Below are 21,866 nucleotides of genomic sequence, written 5' to 3'. Positions count from 1 at the left end.
TAATCATATTGCTTGAGGAAGTACACTATATTTCAAACGTCTGGGATTGGTTAAGATGTTTAGTGTTTTTGAAAGAAGGCTCTTTTCTCACAAAGGCTGCATTTATTTGATGATAAATTCAGTAAAACAGTTATTACAATTTAAAATAACTGTCTTCTATTTTAATATAATTTAAAGTGTACTTTATTTGCTGAATTTTCATTTCTCTGCATTGTCTTCGGTGTCACATGATCCTTTAGAAATCATTCTAATATACTCATTTGTGCTCAAGAAACATTTGTTATTATTAATGTTTAATCAGTTGTGCTGCATTTTTTTTTTATCTCCAAATTTTGATTTTTAACCCATAAGTTCTTACAAGCAACATAAGTAAACAAAAAGAGTGTGTGGGTATGTGTGCGCATATATATATATATATATATATAGATGGAAGGATATATATAAATTTTTAATGTTGTTTTATTTCTAGCAATGAAGGCAGACAGGAAGCGTTTGAGGTTGGAAAGAACTGATCTGGTGAATCAGATGCAGCAGCTCTACACAACACTGGAGAGCCGTGAGGAGCAGCTACGAGACTTCATTCGCAACTATGAGCAACACCGAAAAGTATTTTACGCACATACATGTATATCTCATGCATTCATACTAGAAAACAACTTTAAAGTGCATGCATAAATTCCACACACGCTTCAGTATTACACACACTTCTCATTTATGTGTTGCAGGAGAGTGAGGATGCAGTGAGAGTTTTGGCAAGGGAAAAAGATTTGTTAGAACGGGAGAAGTGGGACCTACGCCGTCACACCAAAGAGGCCACAGAACATGCAAGCTCACTCCGATCTGCACTGGACCTGAAAGAGAACAGGATCAAAGAGCTGGAGGCTGAACTGACTATGGTGAGATACACAGAGTTTAGAAAAGCAGGGTATCCTACTTTACGTCTTCTAAGTGGATGAGTTGAGTCTAGAGATATTTGAAGTGTTCATCTTATATAGAATGTCTTCATGTGTCTTCAAACAATCTGTCAACTGAGTAGCTCAAAATGTCAGTGTTGAGTTGTGTGTGCGTGTGCGCTTTTGTTTATGTGTGTGTTTCTTTAACAGATGAGTAACTTTATGGCTCAGAAACTAGAGAGTCGCGTGTTTGTTCGATCTCCGGAAAGACCAGCCTCACCTAAAACAGTGTCGGTAAGATCAGCCAGGCCTGTCACTCTCCCCCGAGTCCTTCATTGATTGGTCTGCAGTGTTGACTCCTCATCCAGTATGGTCAACGTGATTGGTTGCACGTGTATTTTGTTTTGAGAACAAACTCATAGTGTAAATGGAATGGAAATGGCATGAAAGGGTTCTGTTCCATCACTGTGAGTGTTCTTCTCTGCATGCTAGCTCAGTAGAATGTTTAGGAGCTTGGGAATCATTCTAAACCAATGATGATGAAGATGTGGTGGTGGTCTTCTTTTGGGCTTGTGTTCTGGCATGACTGTGATTTAAAATTATTTTAAACTAGGCCCACCATTGATTCTGCCCAATTTTTCAGCATTTTCTGCACTGATCATACCCAGAAAACAGACAAATGGAAATATAAATATTTCTATAAAATGCACACACACACACAGACACATTATAAATGTAAAAAAGATAGCAAAATTAAATATGAAAATAAAGTTGGAACAAAAATTGATTTTAGTTTTTCACAAATCTGTATTCAGCAGAGACAAACAACTAGTGAAGTTATGAATATTTTATTGGTCAAACTACAGTATGTAGTGAACACATAAGGGAGGAAATAGGCTTGTAGAATCAATGTTTATGGTTCAATTTCAGACATATGTAACATTTTCTGTATGAGTGCAGATTCTGTTTGGGCCTATTAATAACATGACTTTAGCTCCAGACTGGCTCTACTGTGAAGCATTCGGAGCAGTTATTCTGGGCAGTACTATACATTCATTTTCATGTTTTACATTTGTTTACAATACTTTCTGTAGACAAGGAAGTAGAACATATTGGATTAAATCTGTTTGTGTGTTCCAGGCAAAACAGTCTACCCTCACTAAGGATGTTCCTAAGCGGCACTCACTAGCCATGCCCACAGAAACAGTCATCAACGGCAACCAAGAGTGGGCAATGCATGCAGAGCTTCCTCTGACTGCGGCGATACGACAGAGTCAACAAAACCTTTACTACTCGATGGACAGACAGGGTACGCACACATACATACAGAAAAGACCTGTCTGTTCAGATCTAAATGGAGTTCAAATCAGCCTCCTAATTCTCCTGATGTTTGTGTCTGTTAGTGCTGAAAGCATCACCATGCGTGTGCGATGCTGACGGCATCAGCGTGATGTCATCAGCCGCAGCCAGGATCAGTCCGTGTCACTCTAAACAGACGTCAGTCATCTCAGACACCTCGGTGACAGAGGGAGAGAGATCCTCAACACCTTCAGATTCACCACGACACAGAACAAACTCCCTCTGCAATGTAAGACAGACACAGCATTCCACTCACTGTGACACTCTTTGAATTGCAAAACACATGCACAAATGGACAATTGAAATACAGTAGTGTGGCCTGGTACTGTTTACCTGACACCTAAATCACAATACATTTACATGCACATTTACATTTACTCATTTAGCAAACTCTTTATCCAAAGAGACTTACAAACATATCTAACAATTTTAGGGTTAACATTATTCATAGTATACTGTATTTAACAATATTCATAACATGGCAAGAATAGGAAACATGTTAGAGCAGAGGTAAAATGCTGTTTTATCTCTGTTATTTGTAGTGCATGCCTTGGTTGTGAAGTGCTTTGCAGACGAGATGCACAAATATATATATATATATATATATATATATATATATATATATATATATATATATAATTATTATTATTATTATTATTATTATTATTATTATTATTATTTATTTATTTTTTTTTTTACAGTATTTTTAATCAATGATTGTAAATATGGTGTTATCATAATTTGCTGCATGCCTGGAGCTAATATTCTTTACTTAGTATTGTTATTAATTTTAAATCTAAAGTTAAAGCAATATTATTAGGGTTACTATTATAAAAAAAATGTATTATCACATACATGGTTTCTAATAGTATTTCTAATATTATGACAAAAAAAGTAATAAAATAGGGACTTGTTATTACAATAATAATATTAATAATAAAATCTATTTAAACTGTAAATATTTAAAAACACAGCAGAGCACTCATTTCACATCTTGAGTGGTATTTCGATTCTTTAGATGTTATTGTACTGTGAGATGAACCATGTATATTGTGCCATGATACAGAAAAGTTTCTCTGCTCATTTTTGATGCATCACCTTCTATTGCTTATTATTTCTTTCTTTATCCCTGTCTCCAGTCTCTAGAGGATCTAGAGGAGCAGAGACGCAGAAAGAAGAAAGAGAGGATGGGTCTGAGCTCTCTGTCGAGGGTGTTCGGTCGAGGAAAGCAAAGAAAGTCTCTGGACCCCACTCTGTTTGATGGTACTAACACACCTGAATACTACATAGAGGAGGATGGTGACTGGTGACGCTGCTGAGAGCCCCCCAAACACTTGTTTCTGTGTGTGTGTGTGTGTGTGTGTCCCTTCCTATCGCTGCCATCTTTATGAGCACAAGCTTGAATGTACAATGATTCCAAACTGTGCCACAGTAGACCCAATCCTGCCCAGAGTGTGTGTGTGTGTGTGTGTGTGTGTGTGTGTGTGTGTTCATTTTTTATCCACTTAAGCATCTCACTGGAAACTTGATGGACTGCTGAATGTGTAAATAATAGTCATTGTGCACTCAGTGCTTGTAAGTGTTTCCAGATGCCTTTTATATCATTTAACGCTCATTGTCTGTTTTTAACCTTTGTGTTAAACATATTGATGGAACTCTCCTGTCGGAAGCCAGCAGGACCCTCGGCGTGTGTGAAAACCCCCAAAAAAGACATTTGCTATTACACACAGTGATACAAAAGATATCTACTCATCTAACTGCAGCATATTCTGATATGTGGACATTTTATGTAGTGTTTGACTTGAAGTGAGCAGTGGCACGTCCTGCCTTTCCCACAGGAGAGTTTATAATCACTGTTACACACACTTAACTCTGACAACTGCCTTCAAACAACATTAACCAGGAGGCCAAAACTGATCTGAGAACTGTGTGGAGATACAAAACCCAGATCACTGGTTATAATAAAAACTTAGGATAGATGTCATGGAAATGATTACTGTACCTTTAATAAAGCAGGGTATGACATAGAGCGCTACAGTAGTTTCTCATGTTGCTTTACAAGTGGGAACTAGATTACCTTTACTCTACAGGGCCTTTCAACCATTAAACTTTGTATTTATAGTCTATTATTTTTATTTTTCTGAAATCAATGCTAGCTATCATTCAGTGGCAGATTCCTACCATTGTGTACATTTCAATATTGCACTGACATGAAATGAAGAAATAAATGAGTTTTCAGAGAATGTAGTGTGTTCTTCATCAGCTGGAGATGGAGAGACGGCTCTCGTTTCCCTGCTGCGTTTGGCTCAGGCTGCTGCTGAATAGCATGGAACTTTAAATGGCATGGAAATGAAAATGGGAATAAGTTATATAACTACAGACTATTTTGAAATAAAATCAAAAACACTGAACAGTGTGTGGCTTCTTTGCTTTTTGTAATTGTGTTTTGACACTTGAGCTTGTCTTTTTCTACTTCATCAACTGCCTGATGGCGCTCAGGTAGTAGAGAGCGTGTGATCATAATGAACTAACTCATGACTAAATATCCTTAACCACATGGAGAATTATGTGTGTTTGGTTGTGTCCTTTTTTTATCTCACTTTGAAGTCTTAATGGGGCTCTCAAAGTCATTTTTGTCTCATTAGCGCCTGGTGATGTGCAAACCCTACAGTCCTGATAATTATGCTTTATTAGAGGAGGAGGAAAAATGTTTTCATATATGAATTGCTTGTGTAGATGAGCAGTATCTTAACAGGCAAAACCAGTTGATGTCTTTTCCAACGACATTTACTCTAAACAAGCACTTAGCAGTAGCCATCTGTTTTGTCAGTCATTAATTTACAACCTCTGGAACCATATGCTTTAAAAAACAACCCTATTATGAACAAATGTATGGGCGCTTGGGTTTATTGCAGTTTTTGAAGGCGGTTTAGTGCTGCCGCCTACTGGTGAAATTACTTGTTCGCACACAAGACGCTTGAACAGATGCTTTAGTGGCAGGTGTTCAAAAACTACGATGTAAATGTAGGGGGGGGGTTGTTTTCCAGAACATTTGTCTAACTTCTTAGCTCTGAATTAATATTTTGTGTTTATGGTACCGGATACATACTTGTTTTCACCTGAGAGAGCACGATGATTATACTCGAATACAAACTCGTATTAAGTTCCGCCCCTCTCCCGTAATCCACCAATCTAGACTCCGACAGTTTATCAAGCCCCGCCCGCCTCAGTGTGAGCCTATCAGAATGCGAGGAACATCTGGATCGGCTCCAGCAGGTGGAGCTCGCGCGGACGGCCCCCATGTCCCGTTGGCGTGCAGGAACCGTGCAGGCTTGGCTGGAGGTGATCATGGCCATGCCGATGTACATACGGGCCTGTGCAGACAACGTTAAAAGTGGGAAGGTAGACGTGACTTTGTCAGTATGATACATGAACACTTATCTACACAAGTGTATAAAATTTAGACCCTAAAATATAAAACTGATTTTATCAACTCTGAGTGCTTGAGGCTATTTAAACAAGCAGTGTTTGTGGATTTTAGAATTAAACACTAATCTGTGTGTGTGTGTGTGTGTGTGTGTGTGTGTGTGTGTGTTTTGTTAGGTCTTGTTAGGTGTTACGGATGAGGACCTGGAGTTTGTTTTAGGTATCAGTAATTCAATGCACCGCAGGAAACTCCGTCTGGCCATTGAAGACTACAGGGATGCAGAATCAGGACATGGGTGAGACACACATCATAAATAATAATAATAATAATAAAAAGATTATATCATAGAGAGGGTCTCTACAGATTTTCTTTACAGTGTGTCAAGGTAAATAAGTCTCTTAAAAAATATCAGGCAATTCATTATTTTTAATTACAAATAAAGGTTAAGATTGTAAATTATAAAGGAGATAGTTCACCAAAAAAGTATATCTTATCATTTACTCACCCTCATGTCATTCCTCACCCACACGCCTGGTTAAAATTCAAAACACATCATTTTTAAGGTATTTTATTTTAAGAACACAATATATTTTTTTTACAAAACCTAAATGTTTCATTCCCTCCAATGAAAGTCCAGGTAACCAAAACCTAGAAGATAAAAAAAGGCATTGTAAAATTAATTCATATGAATCAAAGTCTTCCGAATAGATATGGTTGATTTATGATCTGAAGGTGAGTAAATGACTCACTAGTCCATTTAATGTTAAGTGTTGTGACTCCCCAAAAACTGAATGCTGCTGTATTTATGTTATTAATAATTCATGATATTTTCAGAAGTTATTTTATAAAAAATTTAAATATTAGTTAAGTTCAGTCTGTAAAATTTGTGTCATAATGTTGATTACCAAATAAAAATAATGTTGCCTTGTCACTTGTTTTCTTTTTAGATTCATTAAATAGTAACCTTTCTTGAAAATGGTGTCAAAACCATATGAAATCAGCATGAACAAAAAGAGTGCATTTCTAAGAATTTATTGCTAGATTTATACATAATTTTTTTTCTTTATCGTGGTCATGTTTTTCAGCCTTTCTAAAGCAGCTGATCTGGATCACCACTGGGTGGCTCAGGCCTGGCTGACTGATGTGGGACTCCCTCAATATTCCCAGTTCTTCCACACTCACCTTGTCGATGGACGTCTCCTAAGTACACTCACACGCACCGACCTTGAGAAGCATCTGCACATGTCTAAAAAAGCCCACCAGAACAGCCTGCTGCTGGGAATACAGCTGCTACACACACTCAACTTCGACAGAGAGGTAAACACACACACACACATAAACCAGAAGAACAGCATAATGGGAATTCCTAACATGGCACCAAACCTTACCAAAAGGCAACAACAACCATCACAAACATAACAGCCCAGTTTGGAAAAACAAACTCGGATTTTATAGAGATCTCTATATAGTAAGTTAATGAAGCTTATCAACAAATAACCAAAAAACTGTTCTGCTGCAGATTTTGCAATCCAGGCGATCAGAGTGTGAGAATCAGAACACAGACCCAGTCGTGTGGACCTGTCGTCGCATCATCAAATGGATCAAAGAGATTGATCTGAAGGTATCGCTGAGAGAGTACAGAGAAAGTGTAGGCGTTGGTATACTGGAAAAACTCAAAAGAAAAACACATCTTTCCATATTTAGGAGTTTGCCGACAATCTTCAGAACAGTGGGGTTCATGGTGCCATCATGGTTTTGGATCCCTCCTTCAGCTCTGACACAATGGCGGCAGCTCTATGTATTCCATGCAACAAGCAGATGGTCCGTCATCACCTGAATGAAGAGATGAAGGCACTTGTCAGTGTAGCCAGGTGAGAGAACAGGAGAGACGCACTGTCTGTTAGTATTGTTGTAGAGTTAGACACAGTTAGTGATGCTGTACTGTATGTGTCTAACTCTACTGCACGTCTCAATGAATAAATGTATTGTCATACATGATCAAGAGACGGTCGAGTCATGCAGATTTCTCTGATGTCTGTGTCAGCAGGGCAGGGCTTGAACAGGAAGTCGAACCTTTGGGGACTCCGCCCACACTTCACCGGCAGGGTTCTCTTAGTAGCTCATCACCCAGTTTTCATGATGATCAGCAGTCTTTAAAACGGGTCAAGGTAGAACAATTAAGCTGAATCATACATTTTTAAAACTCATACAAATTAAGCACTAAAAACTTAAATACTTAGACTTAATAGGATATTTATTTTCATAACGTCTGTAACAAATATTGTTCATTGGTAATGTTAAGGCATTAAATAACGTTAAAAAATAATTATTTTGCACTTTAATCTGTTTGACATTTTTTTTAAATACTTTTTATGTTTAGTTTTTTGTTGTTTTTTTGCTTTATTGTATTTAAATGTTAGTGTCAGTTCTGTTTGTTCTAAATAAAAAAGTTTTTAATCCTGATAATACCATATTATATCAGCAATTTCACAACAAATTTGATACCGTCACATACTTAGCCACATTTAAGGGTAAAGTCGACATCTAGAAAGAAAATGTGTATTCTGAAAAAGAAGTGTGTTCCATAGTTTGGAATGACACACAATGTAAATGATGGCAGAATTTTCCTTTTTGGGGAACTGTTCCTTTAAATGTAGTTAGTTAATGCTTTATCCTTTGCATAAATCTCTTTGCACAACCACTGTGTGCTCTCTTTTCAAGGTATGGAAGTGTAGTTCTCAATAACAATGCATCCTCAGAGACTGAAGATTTGTAGTATGGCTTGAATAATTCTTAAAGGTCAAATGTTTGTAGCACCAGTGAATCCGAAATCTGATAGATCAAATTTACTTTCTACAGGAGCAGCTCGGTCTCAGCCCAAATAATTTCACTGGACAGAAGATCAGTCACCAGAACCGATCCGGGTCATTTCCAAGGAATGGACTTCAGGGGGTCTCGCTACAACCAGAGCGTTGCCCAGTTCGACATTTTTCTGCTGCTGAGCTCACCAATGTCTGAGTCATTCTCCTGTCAGGATCACTGTTGGAAAACATGCCACTCCCTAATGGGGGATTTTATTTCCTTTCTCAAGATGAATGTTGTTGAAAACTCAATGAAAGTTCTCAGTTTGCCAGTAGGGGTCTTTGCTTTGCTTTGTGGACCTTATGATGTTGTGTAAAACTGTGGACTCCTTTGTCTCAAAGTGAGACGATCTTTAGAATGCATTTGAAAGGGCACACTAAACATTTATTTCTCTGTTTAGATGTTTGATGAAATTATTGCCATGTGTGGGTAAGGAATGTGTGAGGATTCGGGGTGAATTATAACTAAGTTTTGTGAGAACTCCACCCTGAAAATTGTTAAAGTTGGACCCCCCCCCCCCCAATAAATGTAATATTTTCACATTTAATGGGTACAATTTAGAAAACAGACTCTGATAACATTAAGTGTAGTACTACAAAATACTGTACTAAATAATGTTAAATGTTTTGTTACACAGTAGATTGTTATTTAAATTAGATGATTATTTGGATTTACTTGGATGAACATTATATCCACTATGTTTCACTTAGTCACGTGGTCAAAATTCACAGTAGGTTAAAAGCAGGTCCATTTCTACAGCTTAGTACACATGCTCGTCCAGACACAGTTTTGTATGATATGCAACATCTCTGAGAACTCAGTTTCAAATTTGCCTCTACTCCTACTTAACCAAATGGTTCATACTTGTTGTTTTTGTGTCCCCAGCTGTAAAACAACATATACATTTTCAATACCATTTAAACATAGCTAGTATGCTACCAGCTCCAAGGTCATGCACAGTGCTAAACTGTAGCAGGGGCTAGGCTAATCGTCACATTAAATGTGCAAAGATCAAAGATATGACTTGTTTATTTATGCCTTTATGAAATTACTTTCTGAAGCAATTCATAGGGAGGGACATGTTTTACAGAGAAAGACAGGACAACATGTTCTCCATATAAAAATGGTCTTAAATTTTATTTAAATCTTCTCTCCGGTATTTTATCCCAGGACATTAAGACAATAAACTTTTTTTTCTCTCTTTTACATTGTTGTATTCTTGTTAAGTATTTGTTTCACATATTTCTAGTATATGATACAGATCATACCTGTAATTCCCACAATTTCCCACTCATGATAAATAATGCACTTCATTATACTGAGAAAAAGACGTAATACACGTCAGAGCACTCCTTGTTCCCTTTATTATAAAAGTTATATGACGTTCCTGAACATAAACAGACACAGCTAGGAGGAAGCACCTCAGCTATATGGTCAACCTTTGTCCAACATTAATAAGACTGCCAGACTCACAACTGCCCATAAAATAGTTAAATATTGTTGAGCATTTGTTCCGCTCTAGGAATTTATGTTTGGACTAACTCTGTTTGACATATTTATATTTATGTGGGTGATGCTCATGGTGATTTGATGTGCATCACCTGACTGCAGACTGGTGTGGTAAATAATGCTAGTATCTTGAAAAATGTATAAATATACTCCATGTAATAAATAAACTCCATGACTGCAGATCTTCCTAAATGTTATCAATAATTATTATACAGTTTATATATATATATATATATATATATATATATATATATATATATATATATATATATACACACACACACACACACACACACACAAAATAAAGTACGATTAAGACTTAAAACTGGAAAACCTGATAGTTTATGATTTAATAAAACAAAAAAAAACAAACAAAAAAAAAAATATATATATATATATATATATATATATATATATATATATATATATATATATATATATATATACACACACACAAAATAAAGTACGATTAAGACTTAAAACTGGAAAACCTGATAGTTTATGATTTAATAAAACAAAACAAAAAATATATATATATACAAATATATATATATATATATATATATATATATATATATATATATATATATATATATATATATATATATATTAGAATGCCTCGAAATATGGTTCTCTAAAGTTTTATGGACCATCAGTGGATGGGAAGTTTACCCTCAGAACACATGGGCGGGGCAGGAGCCCGAACAGGTCTTTTAAAGGGTTAATTCTGGACTGCAGAGACAGGACGATGTTCATGTCTGTGAAACTCAAGGCCAAACCGCTTTAAGAAATTCAAGTTCAGTTTCTTAAGGAATGTTACAAACGCTCCGGTGTACGTGTACATCATTGGATTGAACGTGGTTTTATCCAGCATTTAAACGGGGTCGGTCTCCTAAACACAAGGAAGAGCATTTGTCTGGGTAAGGCTCATTACATTCCCAGTGAACTGGAAGTTTGACTGGTTTTCCTGGAACTTTTGTTACTGTTTACATGATGTTACATAGCGCGTTCGGTTTTTAAGACGCATGTTGTGCGCAGCGTAATTTGTTGTTTAAAGTGTATCTTAATTTATTTAATCATAGATTTCCATTTTTACGCCAGTGTGATCACTCAATAAATAATAATTTGCCTTTGCTATCTTTTAAGTGTTTAACAGTACTTTTGTTCGTGTTATAGTTGCATTAATAGCCTACATTTAATGTTTGCGTTAAAAATATTTAACTTATCAATATGTTTTGTTTCCACTGACACGTATAGACGTTTAAAATCTAGATTTTCAGACGCTGATGATTAAAGGGACACCAAGAAAGAAAATTTAGCTTTACACATTTTTAAACGTTTTTGCATGGTGCATAAAAACATAAGGTGCTCAAGTTAAATTAAGTTTAAAACCCATATGGAGACCTTTTGTCCCTTCCACTATGCCTTTTTAAACATGAAAGCGAAATTCAGTTTGAACTGCCCCTAGGGTGTCCTTTTGAGTACTGTAAATGATGACATAGTTTTTGGTGAACTATCCCGTGAAGTTCACTGATGCTGGATGTGAGTGTACTTTTCCCTCGAAGAGACCACTAAGTAGGCTGTTGCTATAGTTTCTGGGCCCCGGTACACTTTGTTGTGTAATATGTGAATTTATGTGGCTCTGTTATTTATTTATTTTTTTTATTTGACTGCAGTGGCTTTTGTGAGGGAAGGAAATTCCTGCCTTTCCCCAGTGCGTATTCACTATCATAATTCAATCTGTCTGCATGCTTAGACGTGCTAGGTAAATTCTGTGTTGTGCATCTATTTCAGGCATGTAAACTTACTAAATCCTGCTTATGCGTAGAAGTAATTGAATTCAGCAAGTCAGGTGTGCTGGAAATGTAATAATGTCTGTCCATGGAGACTTTAAAAACCCTGCAGGAATACAAACACAAAGCTCATGAGCAACTGCCTATATTTTTCCATACACACAGTATAATGAATCACGGCTCAAGGAAATAGATTCCAATATAAACTACCTGGCTCTACGTTTAGAAGATTTACACTGATCTGAGAGCATTGCTTAATAGTGCTACCATGCTGAGAAATGATCAAGGGTGCGGTAAGAGCGCTTATCCCAGACCTGCCTGTAGAGATAACCAATACTAGGAGCTGTGTAGAGATATGACACAGCAGAGTTCTGATGTGCTTTCTTTAGTATGTGTGTGTGTGTGTTAAACAATATCACATTGTTAGTGAACGACATTTGTGGAGTTTTGGAGCTGCATGGTTTTCAGTCTAAAGTAAACCTTCCAGAGCACGGATGAAATTTCACCGAAGTCTGCATTTGTGAAAGCCGTGAACTCTTTCACTTCACTCTTGAATCAACCTCTTTCTTCAGTTTTCGTGCACCTGTAACTAAAGCTCAGTTGAAGGGACACCTGCTTAATCTCATGAAAGGAATTTAGGCAAGTCTAACATGTCTACCAATGAGTGTGCACACAATAAATATGCTTTGATAAAAACCTTATCACTGTGGAAGCACAGGCTGGGTTACTGCTATGCCATTTTAACACTGGCTTTACTGGAGGGACTGCGTCTGGATCTTGGACGCTTATTGATATATGACTCTCTTATGATAGTCTGTCTGATGATTCAATCACTTTTCTGCTGATTCACCTTTATTTGATTTTCTGTTTACAGAGTGGGTCAGCTCCAAAAAAGACAGGACAAAATGAGATAAGGTTTTTTGACAAGCACAGGACGACAAGCAACGTGTCCGTAGGAGATTCGAGTCCACGGGAAGGTTTGGAAGCATGTCCTGCAGCGACCAGACTCCACCCAGTCCCAGCAGGACCAGCGGCAGTAGCTCTGGGGCACAGTATGCTACTGCTGCGCTGGGTGTGGGCCTCATCGCTCTGGGGATAGTAATGATTGTGTGGAGCGTGGTGCCGGCAGGGTCTGGAGGGAACAGCTCCAGACCCGGCATGGATCAAGGTCAAGCTCGAGAGACCTCATCCGTGGCGTTCGTCCTAGTAGGGGGAGGAGTGGCGCTTCTGCTGCTGTCTGTGTGTCTGAGCGTACGAAACAAACAGCGGGCAGCCCGGGGACAGGAAGCTGGCAATACACCTGCAAACACACAGGAGGAGGGGGCAACGTGAGTACATACTGTTAAATACACACCCAGGTGCAGCCACATTCTTCCACTTTATGATAACAAGTAGGCCAATGACATGACTGAATTTTTTTTCTTTCTGGTCTTTTAAATTTTTTTTTTAATTCAGACATACAGTGACTTAAATTCACTTAATGACTTTTTGTTGTTGTTTTTGTTGTTGTTTCTGAATTAACATTCTTTTTTTTATTTTATAACGTCATAGCTGTCAGCTCGACGCAACTCTCCTGATATCATAGTGGGGGAAAAAAAGCACAATGAAAATAATGATGTTCTCTATTAAACATTATAAAGTAGTTTGGCATAAGCTTGTATTACTATGTCTTAGAAAAAAAGATTTCAACAAAACTGCTTTACTGCTAATAAATATTTGAAAAACTGTGTCTGCCATATCAATGTGGTCCAACAAGACATGCAGAAAAAAAGACAGGAAATTAATGACTGTCTCTGTCTCATTTTGAAGGCTGCACCCTCCTTAGGTCGCATTTGTCAGCCACGTATATCATCAAGGAAGTCTCATTTTTAGATTATAAAGTTGTCCTTTTGAGGTGCAAATTATTGTATTTTATTTCAGACTTTAGAATGGAATGGTTACCTTTCTAACATGAGGATTTTTCTCATCGATGTTAAAAACAGTTGTGCAGCTTAATATTTTTTGTGAAAGCCATGAGACATGTTTTCAGGATTCTTTTATGTAACCATGTAAAAATCTTTGTTACTTCTAATCAATTCAATGCATCCTTGGTAAATAAAAGTGTTACATATTGATTAAATCTTACTGACCCCAAATATTTTGAATGATGGTTTAAATAACAATGAGCTAAATATGCTGTGAATGGTTGTAATTTATTAATTGGCATTTATTTTTTCATCTAGGATGGAGCAACTAGATCAAAACCACATGGTCCCCACTTATGAGGAGGTGGTAATGAGTGGCCAGTATCCCATCAGTCAGTCCTCTGAGCGGAACAACAGCATCACCCAGCTGCCAGCCTATGACGAACTAGAGGAAGATCAGCGCAACGTGGAGGATGGATTCAGCCCAGCACGCAGACCTTCATCCCAAATCGACCCCAGCACTGGAGCGGGCGGCCGAAGAAACAGCCGTCCCGGGCGCAAGCTAATTCCCCTTAAAATTAGACGCATAAAATCAGACAACCTTAGAAGGAAAAGCTTAAGCGATATCCAACAGAATAACGTGTTCACCATCGAACCCCTCACCCCGCCTCCACAGTATGACGATAAGGTCCCTCCACTTCCTACAGACACACAACAGTGAGGTTTACACTAACACTGCGGTGTGAAGTCTGCTAACCTCTTTTACGAATTACTACTGCACTGAACTGCATATAACTCCTCTGGACAGGACAATCCACTATCAGCAGCACAGAGAAGGCAGAAGTGTGTCAAGTTGGAGAGCCTTCATTATGTCTTCCTGTGTTGGGTGTATATTTCCTGTTTCTCAAAAAAAATTAAAATTGGAGCTGATTGGATTAAAACTGACCTGGAACTTGGAAAGATGTTTACTGAACAACTGCTGGTCTTGATTTAGGCTGGTCTTGTCAGACCTGAAATTCAGCATCCAAGCTGTGCAGACCTTAATTTCATAGGACGTCCACAAGAATTTCAGAAGAGATGTGATACTGTAAACTGTGAGTCACATCAGCACTGTTGCATTTTTTGCACTGATTTGTTTGTGTGTGTCGGGTGTGAGGGGATGTGATGTTTTTTTGTTTTTGTAAATTTTCTATGAACTTTGCTTTTCCTGTGTTGGCTTTAACTTTTTGTGTTTGTGTGTAAGTACGCTTGTTCTTGGTGACCTTGTTGCCAGAGTGACAAACCGTGAGGTCATCAGTATGTGTCTCTTCGACACAGAGAGGTTCTTTGACCCTGCAGCTGCCTTATAGCACTCTCTCACCAACACGCACCACCAGACACTAACTTGACTTTTCCACTTACTTGATTACACAAACACTCATCCCTTTATTTTTAACTTTTCAATGTTGATTAGTGTGAAAACAACTGTGTTTCTCATAGGGCAGCTGTGGCATCTCCATGCTGTGAGGTTTAAGCTCCCATTCATCTGTCTGCACTTGTGTTACTGCTCTAAACACTCCAGGATTTTCACAGCTAGTTATTACTGAAATCAGTGTTTCTTTTTTTGGAAAATTTGCTGATGCCACTGCAGTTAAAGACAGACATGGATGGAAAAATGTTGCCAAATCTCATGTGCAATTTAAAGATACGTTGTATGTTTCTTCTGTTTATTTTTTTCTATTTTGTTACATTCTAATTGTAAGCTAGTATGGAAAGAGAAATAAAAATTATTTGGCATGTGGATGCGTTTGCTCTAGAATATTACAAATATATATTTTTGGTTTTCCTTTTGGATGATAAATGCTCTAAAAATATATTACAAATTTCCATCCTGAAATGATGAATTCAGTCTCTGAGTAGTAGGATCAGTTCAATATAAGGATTAATTCATTTTTGTGTACTAATTTGAGTGAGTCAGTAGGTGCGTTTGACTTGAAGCATGGCTACAGACGGCAGTCATAAAATAATGACATAAATCATTTTTTCTACCTATTAGATTGTTTTATTAAAGTCTACACCTACACCAACTCCAGAACATCACACCAACTCTGGATGATTATACAGAAAGATCAAGTTAAGTGCTTTAAAATGGACATTCATTTTGCTTAAATGTATATATGATGTTTGTAAATACTGTAAGTTTTAGCATGTTCTAACTGTACTTTCTGATATCATCTTAAAGACTATGGTGGTGTTGCAACATAGAGACATGCTTTTCTATAAAGCACCTTTGAAATAACATGTACTGTGAAAAGCGTTATTTAAATAAATGTGAACTGAACAGAATTGAATCGAAATAGCCATTGTATTTTTGGATAATGTACCGTTTTGAATTCATGGACACACTGACGAATACAGTTAGAAGAGCTAGTGCAGTGTTTGCCCAATTGGAGGCGCAATATCTCAGCTGACTTTGAGGGTGCATTAAAAGTTCCATTGAGGCCTTATTTCCAAGGTACTTGTCTGTTACCATGCAAATATTCAGACATTTTTACTGTAGCATTTTAAAGTTATGGACCCATAAATTTTGCAGATATGACAATACGATAACAGGATAAATTGCATTATTGGCCCAATTGGAGGTGCCATATCTCAGCTGCTTTAGAGGGTGCATTAAAAGTTCCACTAGATCTTATTTCCAAGGCGTTTGACTGTTACCATGCACATTTTCAGAATTTTTTACTGTAGCATTTTAGAGTTATGGACCCATAAATTTGGCAGATATGATAATACAATAGCGGAGGAAATTGAATTATTGGCCCAATTGGAGGCACTATATTTCAGCTGCTTTAGAGGGTACGTTAAAATTTACACTGGGGCATTATTCCCAGGGCAAATTGATTTTTACCATTAATAATTAAGATCCACATACTGTATCTCGGCTGCTTTAGATGGTACGTTGAAAGTTCCTCTGGGTCTTATTCCCAAGGCACTTGACTGTTACCATGCTAATTTTCAGACATTTTTATTGTAGTATTTTAAAGTCATGGACCCATAAATTTGGCAGAAATTACTATACAGTAGGAGAAATTGCATTATTTGCCCAATTGGAGGCGCTAAATATGGGATGAAAATAGACTCCATATGATTAAAAGATGCATGCAAAAATATTAATGTACTACATCAGTTTTATACATGTATTTTAAGAACCACAAACAAATGCCTTTCAATTTGATTTAGGATTAAATGATTGTGCAGCGATTTGTAAATGTACAGACATGTTTGTGAATAAAAATGTTCTGTTCTGCATTAATGCATCATAAATTGCTCGTGCAAAAAGGAATCCATGCATATGTGGATCGGGTGACACGCGTGAATTAATTGACATCTGGTTCGAGTCGATCTTGTTCGGTTCATTTGGATTTTGAGACTTCATTTTCACAGTTCTCAGCATTTCACGTGCCACACACACACAACTACTAAGGAACAAGGCCCGGTGCAATTCAGGAGCATGTACACGATTTGAAAAAAATGCGAATGTGTGTCACTCAGAGGTGGAAAGAGTACAAAAATATTCTACTCAAGTAAAAGTACCATTACATGAATGAAATTTTACTTAAGTACAAGTAAAAGTACCAGTCTAAAAATCTACTCAAGTAAAAGTACCATTACATGAATGAAATTTTACTTAAGTACAAGTAAAAGTACCAGTCTAAAAATCTACTCAAGTAAAAGTAAAAAGTAGCTAGTTTAAAATGTACTCAGAGTAAAAATTACTTAGTTACATTTTAACAGTGGTGAGGAGGCAAAAATGGGACCAAGGGTGTCAGACTCAGTTCAAGGATTGCCACAGTCCTGCACAGTTTAGATATAACCCTAATTAAACACACCCGATCCAGCAAATCTAATCATTTAGGCTTATTTGAAAACTACATGAGATGAAATGAGCTTTCTCCGTAGGGTGGCTGGGCGCTCCCTTAGAGATAGGGTGAGAAGCTCGGTCACTCGGGAGGAGCTCAGAGTAGAGCCGTTGCTCCTCCACATCGAGAGGAGCCAGCTGAGGTGGCTGGGGCATCTATTTCGGATGCCTCCTGGACGCCTTCCCAGGGAGGTGTTCCAGGCACGTCTCACTGGGAGGAGGCCCCGGGGAAGACCTAGGACACGCTGGAGGGACTATGTCTCCCGGCTGGCCTGGGAACGTCTCGGGGTCCCCCCGGAAGAGCTGGAAGAAGTGGCTAGGGAGAGGGAAGTCTGTTCGTCTTTGCTTAGACTGTTGCCCCCGCGACCCGGCCCCGGATAAGCGGCAGATGATGGATGGATGGATGGATGAAAACTACATGATATGTGTGCTGGAGCAGGGTTAGAACTAAACTCTGAAGGGCTACGGCCCTCCAGGAACTGAGTTTGACACCCCTGGCACAGGCCTATTAATCTCAAACTAGTTGTTTTTAATTAAAGAAATCAGTTATTTAGAATAATAAGACATTTGGGCTGTTACCAGGCAAATCAGTATCAACAAACTCATTTTTTCAATGCAGACGAAATGCAGAAGCTTCATCGGAAGTGGCATTTAGATGTATTTACACACTGTTTAGTGCAGGACAAGAATGCATTTAACTTGCAGTTACAAATGCATGAATAATGTTTTGATATACAAGGCATAAAATGTTGAATACTCATTTGAAATGATAAGAAATTAATTATTAAAAAAAAAAAAAAAATCAAAGGATACTTTAAATGTGAAATTAAAAGTCAGCAAGTCACTTTTAATAAGTGAGTCATTGCGATTGAACCGAATCATTTAAACGGTTGATTCATTCAGAAACGAAACACTGTCATGTTGCTCAGAGACACAAAACTGTGCTTTGGTGGCTGTGTTTGGAATTATTTTTTTTGTGGTAAAAATAAAGCAAAAACAGGCAATATGGTGTCTAAAACGCAAGTCTCTTAATTAACTTGTTTACTGACCTGTTTTTAAAAAAATTATATATATATAAATCATGATTTTTGGACGGCATTCTTTGTGTGATTTTGATTTACTATATGAAATGATATAAATATGTAAATTTTCTGCCCCTATATCTTCAATTTTGTGATCATTCTAAATGCGCTTTACAAGACTGAATCACACAGTGAAAGAACGCAATGTAAATGCACGCACACATTGTTAAAACAACAATGATATTATCGCAGACGATATATATCGCAAACTCCGCACCAGTCTTTTTGGCAAATTTGTGCAAAACCTCTTGCTAAAATGTCAAAGCTTCATTTTAACCACCAATGCAACGTTGCAATTATTTAGCTTACCTCTACATGCTTGCGAAGGGTTGATGTCGAGATTTTATAAGCTGTTAGTTTGGTCTCTCTAGGTAAGCACAGCTTACACTGCATAATAGAGCATAAATATGGCCAGGGGTTCACTTCATTTCCTTCGAGTTCAACTTCAGAATATGACGGGGTTTCGTTTTCAGCGGTGTCTGTACCACTAACGCCTGTTCTGTTTTTGTTTTTTTTTACTCAGTAATTAATGTGTTTTAAAATGTAGCGAAGTACAATACTACAAAAAACATTTACTTAAGTAAAAGTACAATTACAGATTTTAAAAATTACTTTAAAAAGTAGAAGTACACAAAAAAGCTACTCAATTACAGTAACGCGAGTAAATGTAATTCGTTACTTTCCACGTCTGGCGTCACTACACTGAAACAAATGCTTTTCAACCGGTGTCTGCAGAGTTTTTGTTCGACATATTTGTGAATACAAACGTTATAGTTTTTTAATTTGTTAATTTGTGCATGTAGAGATTAAAATGTGCGTGTAGGGATTAAAATGTGCGATTAAAATTCATCCGCGTCTATTCTGAGCTTCTGAGTCGATTCTATTTGATTCATTTTAATTTTGAGACTTTCATTCCGCCCTTTAAAGGTCCCCTTCTTCGTGATCCCATGTTTTAAACTTTAGTTAGTGTGTAATGTTGTTGTTAGAGTATAAATAATATCTGTAAAATTCTAAAGCTCAAAGTTCAATGCCAAGCAAGATATTTGATTTAACAGAATTCGCCTACAAAAAACGACCCTTTTGGACTACATCCCTCTAGTTCCTGCAGTAATGACGTCACTAAAACAGTTTTTTGACTAACCTCCCCCCACATGAATTCACAAACAGGGGGCGTGGTCTTGTTGCGCACCGACGGAGAAGGAAGAGGTGCATTTGTGTTTGTCGCCATGTTGTTTGAAACGCTCTTATTTTTCAACTCTGAATCCAATCATTTTTGTTTGGGCTTCCCAATGGACGCTGTACTTGGAAATTAATGTTTACAATTTATGTTTAACTCTGTTCCCGAGAATTATAATCCACATGTAAAACTATGTGCAGCACATTTTGCTGAGGATAGCTTGCTGAGGACAACTTCCTCAATCTCAATCAGTTTAATGCCAGATTCGCACAAAGATTATTCTTGAAAGATGGAGCAGTTCCCTCTTTGTCTGGAGAAGACGTTGTTTATGGACCACAACCGGTAAGTGTATTTTATTATTATGTAAATGCTCGACATGCCAATAAAGCTTTGATTATGCTGACTGGAATTTTTGCTGGAATGGAGTTTAAATTTTACATATATTTCATTTTATTTCTGCAACTTATTAGACCATAACTATAAATACTTTAGTGTTTCTTTGAGGAATGAATCATTCATTAGTAAATGAAAACACTACACGCTCATTTATCAGACAATTATGCCAATAAAGTTGACTTTATGATTGTATTTATGCCCATGTGTGATGTGGCCACGACATAATATCACGCTCCCACAGGTTAATATGATGTGCCCTCAAATTAATATCTCGTGGCTATGACATATTATCATGTTCCCATGAGTTATGTCGTGGCCACGTCAAAACTAAGCAAACCGACCATGTCACCCTAGGGGCACCGTAGGATTTAGCCTTGCTGGTAGTGTAATAAGGGAGGAGTTACTTTATCCTAAACATGAAACAACTATTGTAGGTGTCATGGAAGAGCCCTTTTTCCGAATGTTTTCGGAATGTTTTTAAGGATAAAACAAAAGGATCGGTCAGTCATTATATCACTCAAATTAGATTTGGTCAGTTTGAACACACCTGGAAGGATTGACTTCTTGAACTTTGACTTGGGTAAAGAGAGGTTTTGTTAGGGGAGGAAAGAAGAGGTGCCTAGTCTTGTCAAGATTAAAGTGATATGTCCATGGGGCATGAAGAGATCCTTTCAGGAGTTGAATGTCATCATAGCAGAGGTGTGAGAAGTTTCAGGAGCACATCTCCTCGAGTCCTATATGGAAGCCAGTTGCCGCCACAGAATAAAAAAAAATGTATCTCACGATTATGAATTTTTTTCTCACAGTTCTCAGTTTACATCTCATAATTCAGACATTTTTTTCTGAGAATTCTGAGAAGTGCAGTTGGGAGAAAAAATACTTTTAAAACATTTTTTATTCTGTGTCTCAAACAAGAAAAAGAAAGTCAGAAATATATACAGTATATCTCAATTCTGATGTTTTTCTCATAATTCTGATTCTACAGTATAACACATTTAAAACAAAATAAAAAATATGAGCTTCCATGTGAGTTCACCCACCAACTCTTCTGACTATTGTAGCCAGGGGTGCAAGTTTATTTGAAAGCAATATGTGAAAAATTAAAACTGAGTGTGTATTTGTATATTGTTGTATTTCATTATAATGTTAAAGGTGTTTTGCCAATGACCATTTTATTTATTTATTTGAATATTTATTTTTGCTAAGGCTCAGGAAAGCGGCTGTGCTTTCTTATGTTATTATGATGTACATTTTCTGGGATTAGTAACATGACTGCTCCGGGTGTGTATTCACAGTGGTCCCCAGGATTTGTGTCACCGTTTGACAAAAATCTGTAATTTTGTAATTAAAATCAGACTGATGACATCACTTGACTTCCTCCTTCCTATTTTGTAAAGATCTATGAAAAAAGCCCATGTTAATTCCACTGTTTCTTTTCAATTATCAGAAATGTTCTCATTTAACTCACAATTTCACATGAAGCTTTTAGTTGATGCCACTGGTATCTATTTATTGTTAGGGAATTGTAAAAAAAAAAGAAAAAAAAAACACTATAATAAGAATGGA

General features: G+C 37.2%; 2 protein-coding genes across 5 annotated transcripts in view; both read left to right on the top strand.

Moving 5' to 3' along the window:
• LOC113093911 (kazrin-A-like) overlaps positions 1 to 9,002 on the top strand; it is a 31,878-nt gene extending 22,876 nt beyond the window's left edge. For 3 of the 4 annotated variants that reach the window (XM_026259492.1, XM_026259490.1, XM_026259491.1), the window contains 13 exons: positions 470 to 606; positions 726 to 896; positions 1,104 to 1,187; positions 2,034 to 2,202; positions 2,297 to 2,481; positions 3,392 to 3,515; positions 5,449 to 5,654; positions 5,856 to 5,974; positions 6,765 to 6,996; positions 7,199 to 7,300; positions 7,384 to 7,550; positions 7,727 to 7,847; positions 8,539 to 9,002. In XM_026259492.1, coding sequence (XP_026115277.1) covers positions 470 to 606; positions 726 to 896; positions 1,104 to 1,187; positions 2,034 to 2,202; positions 2,297 to 2,481; positions 3,392 to 3,515; positions 5,449 to 5,654; positions 5,856 to 5,974; positions 6,765 to 6,996; positions 7,199 to 7,300; positions 7,384 to 7,550; positions 7,727 to 7,847; positions 8,539 to 8,697 — 1,976 coding nt within the window. In that variant the 3' untranslated portion in view covers positions 8,698 to 9,002. The remainder of the gene's footprint in view (positions 1 to 469; positions 607 to 725; positions 897 to 1,103; positions 1,188 to 2,033; positions 2,203 to 2,296; positions 2,482 to 3,391; positions 3,516 to 5,448; positions 5,655 to 5,855; positions 5,975 to 6,764; positions 6,997 to 7,198; positions 7,301 to 7,383; positions 7,551 to 7,726; positions 7,848 to 8,538) is intronic. The other variant, XM_026259488.1, reaches the window with a different exon arrangement.
• Positions 9,003 to 10,754: 1,752 nt separating this feature from the next.
• On the top strand, positions 10,755 to 14,661 carry LOC113093944 (transmembrane protein 51-like). The gene is made up of 3 exons (XM_026259557.1): positions 10,755 to 10,970; positions 12,718 to 13,171; positions 14,066 to 14,661. The coding sequence occupies exons 2-3, from the start codon at positions 12,831 to 12,833 to the stop codon at positions 14,466 to 14,468; spliced, it is 744 nt and encodes a 247-aa protein (XP_026115342.1). The 5' UTR covers positions 10,755 to 10,970; positions 12,718 to 12,830; the 3' UTR covers positions 14,469 to 14,661.
• Positions 14,662 to 21,866: the final 7,205 nt, after the last annotated feature.

Source organism: Carassius auratus, unplaced genomic scaffold, assembly GCF_003368295.1.
Source record: "Carassius auratus strain Wakin unplaced genomic scaffold, ASM336829v1 scaf_tig00215205, whole genome shotgun sequence".
Classification (NCBI taxonomy): Eukaryota; Metazoa; Chordata; class Actinopteri; order Cypriniformes; family Cyprinidae; genus Carassius; species Carassius auratus.
Note: the sequence above shows the minus strand (reverse complement) of the source record. Positions and strands in the feature narration are given on the sequence as shown.

Coding starts and splice junctions, on each gene's coding strand:
- LOC113093944 (XM_026259557.1), top strand. CDS start 12,831: ATGTCCTGCAGCGACCAGACTCCACCCAGTCCCAGCAGGACCAGCGGC. Junction 13,172..14,065: donor ACACAGGAGGAGGGGGCAAC/GTGAGTACATAC, acceptor TTTTTCATCTAG/GATGGAGCAACTAGATCAAA.